Source organism: Heliangelus exortis, chromosome 1 (assembly GCF_036169615.1).
Source record: "Heliangelus exortis chromosome 1, bHelExo1.hap1, whole genome shotgun sequence".
Classification (NCBI taxonomy): domain Eukaryota; kingdom Metazoa; phylum Chordata; class Aves; order Apodiformes; family Trochilidae; genus Heliangelus; species Heliangelus exortis.
The window spans coordinates 57,688,438-57,696,645 of NC_092422.1; the positions used below are offsets into that span (position 1 = coordinate 57,688,438).

Genomic DNA, 8,208 nt, shown 5'->3' on the forward strand with positions numbered 1-8,208 from the left:
CAGGATGTGTCTTAAAGAACTTTATTAAAAGTTCTTTTTCTAGTAATCCCTTTCATCCTGATGATATTCAGCCTTATTGGTCCTTCTGTATTTCTACAGGGTCAAAACATTATCTTAAACTGACTTTTTTTTCCCTTTCCCCAATTTGGGTGGGCTTAAAATGAGAGGTTGTCTTTGTACAGTTAATATAATCTTCTGAAACTTTGCAGATATTAGGGTGTTCTTACTGCTTCTGTTTTCTTTTCCCAAATATTTCTGGGAGTGAATTTAGTAGCAGGATTATTAGACATAAATCTTCAGTAAATTATTTATAGGTTTGTTTAGTGAAATCCTTCTTTCTAGATCTATATGTGCCATGAACCTTATTTTGAGAGCTGCTCAGTTTGGAAACAAAAAAATGTGCTTAAAGATAATTGCCTCTCATCCTGTAATATGGGTGACCTGGAAGGTCATTGTTCCAGAAAGCTGAAGCTGCACTGAGTGTCAGCATTACAGTTGTATGGATTCCATAGCCTGCATAGGTATCACATAGACACATTGAAATCACAGGTGTCATTTGCAGATTGTTGCCATATTAAAAACTTCATGTTGTGTTTGTGTAGATATTAAAATGTTTTTAAACCCATCTGTGTGTGTGTGTGTTTGCCAATTTGCTGTGTATGTCTTTATTCAGAACTTTAAATGTATATATTCTTCACTTGGTAATGTTTTGTGTGTTTTTGATTTAACTTGGGTGTTGCTGTTTTTTGTTTTGGCCTTTTTTTTTTTTTAGGGAAAGCTGCCAACGACAGGAATGACCATCACAAAACTAGAGGACAGTGAAAACCATAAAAATGCATTTGAAATATCAGGTATTAACAGTAAATATTTTCATTTGCTACGTACTGTGAGATGTGCTATTTCTGGCATCAAATGTTCTGTCTGAGGGAAAAAATCCTTCAGTGTGAGGGTCACCAAGCACTGGCACAGCTTGCTTGGAGAGATCCATTCTGTGTTGATATGCAAAAGCTGTTTGGCCACGGTCCTGAGCAACAGAGTCTGACTGTCTGTACTTGAGCAGAGTGATGCATGACCTACAGAAGTCCCTTCCAGGCTCGGGCATTCTGTGGTTATATAAATTCTGTAAGGCAGCCACCCAGAGCCCCACTTGAAGGCTTCTTTTTACTGATTGTCTTAAGCAGTTAACAAATTGTATTTGCATGGGATTCATCCCCAGATTTCTGTATTGTAATGAATGGAGGCAGTAGCCTTGGAGATGGTCCTTTACAATTAAGCAGTTCAAAGTGTGATACTCACTGGAAGAAAAGAAACTGAGAATCTGTAAGAGCTTTAAGCAAGAGATTTCTTCTCAAAGTGGCCCAGCTCTTTCCTGAGACATTGAGCAGCTCTGCTTATCATAGTTGCCATTGTGCTTACTTTGGATAGTTGCTGCCTGTTATTTGTGTCAGCACAATATTTCCTTGGATATAAAGGACAGTGGGAGCAGGGTTTGCACAGTGGAGCTTCATTCCTTGATCCATTTCCTGGATGAGTTCTGCTTCCAAGTAGGTTGCATTTAAGTAAAGTAATTTTGACCCTTTCAAGTGGCAGGTGGTATCACATATCAGGGCTGTGAGGCAGAGGGCAAAAGACTGATTGTTGATGTTCTTCTGAGATAACAGCTATGCAGCTGACCTCATATGAGCAATGTGATGGGTTAAAGTGGAGTTAACTGCAGAAATTCAAGTAATCTTTTGGTTGAGATTGCTTTCTGAGTGACTTTTCCCCGAGCCTTGGTACTAAATTCAGACCAACTTTGTCTTTTCGTGAGAGAAGATCAGTGAATTGTATTTGATAACTTTTCCTATATTGTATCTTATAGAATTAAGAATGACATTTTAGGCTATCTGCTGTCCTTCCTAGGGAAGATGGAGAAGCATAAGGCTACTATCTCCTTTATCTATTTATCATTAAAGGTTGTGTTTAATGATTAGATATGGGTGAAAAAAGGTAGAACTTTTATGCTTGTCACAGGAACACATACATGGAGGAAATGTGTTACAACCTGCAAGAGTGAGTTGCTGCTGAAAATACAGATTAAAACTTCTGATGTGGACTCATGGGATGTAATGTTTTAGGAAACATGCCTTTATAATCATGTCAGATTGACTAAGTTTTTCTGTGGTTTGCTACATCCTCTGTTTTCTGTCACCTAGGAAATATGATTGAAAGGATATTAGTGTCTTGTAACAACCAACAAGATTTGCATGAGTGGGTGGATCACCTGCAGAAGCAAACCAAAGTCACAACTGTTGGGAATCCAACCATTAAACCTCACTCTGTGCCATCTCACACGGTAAGAAACAGCTTCTGGATTGAAATGAATGAGCAGTGTGTGCAGAATCAGGCTGTCAGATATACCACCGTGTAAAGCATTTATTTAGTTGTTAGTAGCAAGAACTGAATGTTATGAGTGTGGTTTAAAGAGCTGAAAGATCAGTGTTTTTCATTGTGTGAACAATGAATTAAATTTTCAGATCTTGGTGTAATAATCTAACAGGGTAAAAGATAAATCATTACCATTAATTTTTCTATTTTTACCAAGTAATACATCACTATCTCTTTGCTATCCTTAGAACAGGATTAATTGGTGATGCACTTGATGGGCTATGGAAAAATAATTTCCTTAAGTATCTTCTTTTGGATATTGCATTTGAGTTGTTAGATATGAAAGGATCTAAATTTATCTCCCTCTTCAGTAGTGGGAGCAAGGCTGCTCATAGTTGTTCTTTCTTGAGTGCATGCTCTGTCTCTGGTAGACAATAAAAGTTTATTTGTTTTCCCAAATAATAATTCTGTGCAAAGATTTTCAAAGGCCAGCTGTATTAAAGAGAAAAAGTAGGCAGTGAGTGAGATTATTTCACTAATCCTTGATGATCCTGTCTTTATTATCACAGTATATTTTCTTTCCCTTCCCATCACCTTTGTGTCTTTGACAGCTTCCTTCCCACCCAGTAACACCCTCCAGCAAGCATTCAGACAGCAAGCCAATACCACTGACTCCTGTGTACCACACTCTCCCTCATCCATCACATCATGGGACACCACACACCACGATAAACTGGGGACCTCTGGAGCCTCCCAAAACCCCGAAGCCTTGGAGCCTGAGCTGCTTACGGCCTGCGCCTCCTCTACGGCCTTCAGCAGCTCTTTGTTATAAAGAGGTGAGATGTGGCAGCCCAGAAACACTTCTCTGCAGCAGGCCAAGAATGGGATGTTACACTTTCTTTTTTACACACTGCCATTTTAGAGTTTTGTACATGTTTTTAAGTAAAGTTGATTTAACAGCTGATGCTGCATCAGTAACATTCTGTGATTCTGTGACTACTGGATGTTGTTTGTTTCAAGCTGGGATTTAGTCTTGCAGCTCAGAAAATACATACTAAGGAGAGGTTTCCCTTCTCTCCCTAAACTGCTTTCACCTATTTCCACTCTTTATCCAGTTAATAATTAAGATTACTATTTTTGGGTTTTGGTTTTTTTTTTTTTCTTTTTCAAACTAGCAATTCCTTTGTTATATTGAACATCTGTGCTTATTGCAAAGTAAGTTATTTGCTAACAACACTGCAAAGTGTCTTATGTAGGGTATCTCATGGTGCTTCCAAGTGCTGTATAAAAACATTGTAAGACCCTGTGGTGGCAAATTGACTTTTGGTTCCTGAGTATTTGCTACTGTTACTAGGTAGCAAGAGCATATTTAAAGTCTATGTAATATTTTTGTACACAAGAGTCTGACGGCTAGTGTTGCCATTAGATAAAAAATAAAAAATAACCCATAGATTTTAAGATGCTGTTGTTATTTTTAATTAGCATATGGTATGAAGCAGGAATTTCTTCTAGAAGGAAAAAAATGTGATGGGTTTAACCATATAAAGATAGTGACAGTAGGTTACTTTGGTCCTGCCACTACACTTTTTGTGTGTTTTGTTTTTCTTTTTTAAATGATACGAAAATATTAGATTTTAGTTGGAAGTCTGTGTCTATGTGGAAGGAGGAGAATGTGTGTTTTGTGGTTTTGCAATAACTCATGTTTCAGTACCTTTGTTATGGCAGTAGTTCATGTGAAGCAACATGGCTGGGAAAGAATCAGAAGTTGTGCTTAAGATCATTTTATGAGAGCGAGATGTCAACAGAAATGTTATATTTTGTAGAAATGTAAATTGCAGTTTCTTAGGAGCTGTGTAGCCTAAACACTGTGCCCCAGGGTGGCCTGGCTGTGTTATTGGGTTTTTTTGCTTTTTATTTCCTTTTGTAAATCCCCTAAACAACAAGGAAAAAGTGACAGGTGGTCTGCAATTGGAAGGTTAGCATTTAGGCTTAGTTGCCACAAGAGCTTCTTCTGTTTGGCTGTCGTGAATGCTCATACAGTAATTTAAGTTTCTATCATACTTTTATGTGTAGAGGACTGAGTTTTCCAGTGTGGTTAGATTTCAGTCATCTTTACACTGTTTAGCATACAATGATTCTCAAAGCCTATCTTCATCATCTTTGGTCTGTCCTGCTCATTCACATTTTTACTTTCTTGTTCTGTATTTTATAGAGGATGTCTTGTATCCTTAAGGTAAGGGGGTAGGCCAGTGTATTCCTTCTGTTTTTCTAACCTAGCATTGTTCCTGTAAAATGCTGTTCTTGTAAAATCCTTTCTTTCCTCTGTTTTCTCCGTTTCCAAACAGACAAACATTTTCAAAGTCTGGCTTTGGAGAGTATACTTCCTGCCAGGCTTCATTGTTAGATCCTTTTTTACTTGCTTCTAAGTAAAGAAATGAAATGGGTTGTTTGTTCAAAAGTGAAGGAAAGAAAATCTGTGTTAATGTAGGCCTGCCTCTTTCCTTCCCTCTGTCTCCCAACCAGCCTGCATGCTTTTGCAGCAACTTCCCTCTTTATTTCTGTTAATAGAACAGTTAAAATATCTGACTTAGTATATAGTTGGAGGGAGGCTAGAGAGGAAATCGACCACTTCAAGCACATAAGATGTGCCAAAGCATATCAGTAAACTGAATTTCAGTGTTGTTGAAAGATTTTGTTGGGCTAATTTTTTTTTTTAGATCTTCTATATATGTCTTAGAAGTTAAACTGAAATACTGTAGAGAAGCTCTACTGTTTTTATTTTCCCCACACAGGATCTCAGTAAAAGCCCTAAAACCATGAAAAAGCTGCTTCCCAAACGCAAGCCAGAACGGAAGCCGTCAGATGAAGAGTTTGCACTGAGAAAAAGTAAGAGAGACTTGGAGTAAATGTCTGTATAATACAAAGGAGGGAATTAACATCAGTTTAAATTATGTGGAAGTTAGATGTAAAGTCATTTGGTTTCCTCTCTCCTTTTAGGGGAGTGGGAAGTAGGTATTTCCAGAGGATGGCTTATTTTATTCGTCTTAAGTGCTCATGTCATTATGGTATTAGTTGCTGTCTTGAGCTTTACTGTTGACTGCTGTGGATATAAGCTTGTGAGGTGCCCATTTCTATGTTTGCTACAGAGGGAAGAGAGGTTGGGAGTGCATGTAAGGTTCAGGTAAACCTGTCTTACTACTGTAAACAGAAATTTGAAGGTACTATCCTGCTTTTACAGAATACTTAGTAGCCATGTTCTTAAATCTGAAGAACAGCACTGAACTGAGAGGGATTGATGAATGTATAGAAAAACAGAAGGGTCAAAAAAAGTCTGGATTTGGGGGTAGTTTGGGGTGGAGGGAGTGTTAATGTTATCAAGCAAACGCACTACTCCTTTGGTTCTCAGAGTCACTCCAGTTCTTCCTTAGGAATTTGTGTGAATGAATAATCCTGTTACTTGTATTAATAAAAGGTAGGGTGTTTAATATAAAAGCCAGATTCCTTTATTGCACCTGTTTGCTTCTCTGTGTCTGGCCTTTGCTCATGGGTTTCTTAAGATAGAAACTGTGCCTTGAGTGTGCAATTAATGAAGCATATTATTGTGAACATGGTCGCTCACTGATTTGTGTAGGGCTGGAGTGAAAAAACATTTCCTCAGGACACTGTTGGTTTGTCTAAGGTAGAGAGATCCCTCTGAGTGTGGCCTCAGGGTTAGAGTAGTGAATAGGACAGTTGTGTGTTCATCAACATGCATGTGGATGTTTTAGTTCAGGGTGTTTCAGATACTTATAGAAAGGTATCTTTAGGAAAAGTGAAAGCACTGCAATACTGTATAATTTCAGATGTTGCAGGATAGAGGTTCAATAGTTTTTATGACAGCAGATTTACAAGTTATTAAGGATTTAGAAATTGTTTAGGTACATTTAGTTAGAGGAGATGATATTTAGTTGTTGGGAAGGAGGGCTTAATAGCTTGCAAGTACATAATTTTATTCCTAGATAAATTAACACCTGGTATTTCAAATGTAATGGTAGCTTTAAGTCAGTGTTACTTACAGAAATACTTTCTGATTTGTGGTATTCATCTGTTTTTCCCCTTTGTGTCAGTAACTAGAAGCTTTTGTGTATATTAGTGCTCTTTCAGCCTTTTCCATTCAGCTTGTAGAACTCTAGAAGTTTTCCGCTAAGGAACTGCTATCAAACTTTGTCTTATTGACAAAGAAATTGTGATTTTATTGCTTATCTTCTGAGGAATTACAAAGATTGATGGACTGTGTTTTGAGAACTGTATTTCAACTGAATGTCCTCAAAATACTAAGTTCAGGAATGAAATATTTTCCTGCTACTGTAGTGATATGGTGCTGCATTCTGACGACAATGAAATCAATATATTTTTCCTGCACTGAAAGAGAAATAAACTGTACTTTGGATCACCTGCATCTCATAAGCTGCTGGAAAACTGTACTGAGTCAATCAGCTTGCCAGCTGATTCTGACAAATGTTTGGACAGTTGGCTTTGTTCTGGTGATAATAAATGGCAAAAAGTAACAGTATGCATTGGTTGACAGAGAATACTACTACATTTTGACATTGAAGGCAGTTCAGATTCAAGCAGCAGAAAACCTTCAAGTCTAGGTTTTTTTCCTCAAGTTTTGTGGGAGGAAAACAAAAATGCTTTTAAAACTACAAATCATATTACTCTACATTTAAACTCCTTATTCCATCTAAGTTAATGATGGAAGTACCTCTAGATTTCAGTTTGACTGGAATTTCATTCTGTTGCAAGTAAAAAATTTGACAGCATTTTTACTGAACTCCCCAAGGAGAAGATTTGCTGTGGAGCTCTACCTTTTTGAACATTTTGCCATGTTAAGCTGAATAGTTGAATTTTTCAGTAGTGTTGTTTTACTTCAAAGTCTGAGAAGCTTAATTCCTTTTGATTTTGTACTTACGTGATAGTGACATTTTTCCAGCTGCACACTGCACTGAAATTGTAGTGATGTATTTATTATTACTATGTTAATCCTGAGTTTAATTTTCAGTAGTGTGCTGTTAAAAGGGATAAATCTTCATGTAAATCTTCATACACACATATACGAATCCCAAAAGTTTTCAATGTTTCTGCGAATTAATATTCTGTTCCTTGATTTTTCTTAAATAATATAATATGGGTGTAATAACTGGGCTATACATATTTCTCCGTTTATTGGCTGTTTAAATTAGAACCAGACTGACTGCATTTCAAAATATGTTCTGTGCAATTTAAGATGCTGAGAAAATTTCTTGAATGTGTGGGTAATTATTCAATACAGAATATTATTTTTGTATTCTAAAACTGTTTCCTTTATTGATGTATGATTTTTTAAATTGAATTATTAAGAGAATTTAAAATTAATTGACTAGGCTAATGATTGATCTCAACTGGAATGTAGTGATTTACAAAGGCTTTTCTGTGCTAAGAAACATAACTATCTTAAAATTCTATTTTTCCCATTGATTCTAGGTACAGCTGCTTTAGAAGAAGATGCTCAAATTCTTAAAGTCATTGAAGCATATTGCACAAGTGCCAAAACACGTCAAACACTAAATTCAAGTAAGTTAGAAAATACTGAAATGGCTAACTAAAACACAAATGACATAATTTGCAAAAAAAAAAAAAGTGAGGTGCATGTTCTCAAGCCTTTGCAAGTTGCAGGCTGGCTCTGGAAGAAGTAATAACCTTTTTCTGGCTTAATATCAGTGCTGAGTGTTTAGGTATTGGATGCCAAGGTTCCAGGGTTAGCAACTATAGTTCTTCTGATATTTAAAAGAAACACAAAAAACACTCAAATCACCTAAACAG

At 36.7% G+C, this 8,208-nt stretch overlaps 1 protein-coding gene across 10 annotated transcripts in view; it reads left to right on the top strand.

Annotated features, from left to right (window-relative positions):
* The window catches only part of ARHGEF7 (Rho guanine nucleotide exchange factor 7), a 122,749-nt gene that overhangs the window by 96,159 nt on the left and 18,382 nt on the right, over positions 1 to 8,208 (top strand). For all 10 annotated transcript variants that reach the window (XR_011725813.1, XR_011725808.1, XR_011725816.1 and 7 more), the window contains 5 exons: positions 773 to 851; positions 2,196 to 2,335; positions 2,979 to 3,203; positions 5,160 to 5,253; positions 7,870 to 7,959. Coding sequence is in view for 7 of the 10 variants with exons in the window: in XM_071743603.1 (XP_071599704.1) it covers positions 773 to 851; positions 2,196 to 2,335; positions 2,979 to 3,203; positions 5,160 to 5,253; positions 7,870 to 7,959 (628 nt within the window). In the remaining 3 variants the exon portion in view is untranslated. The remainder of the gene's footprint in view (positions 1 to 772; positions 852 to 2,195; positions 2,336 to 2,978; positions 3,204 to 5,159; positions 5,254 to 7,869; positions 7,960 to 8,208) is intronic.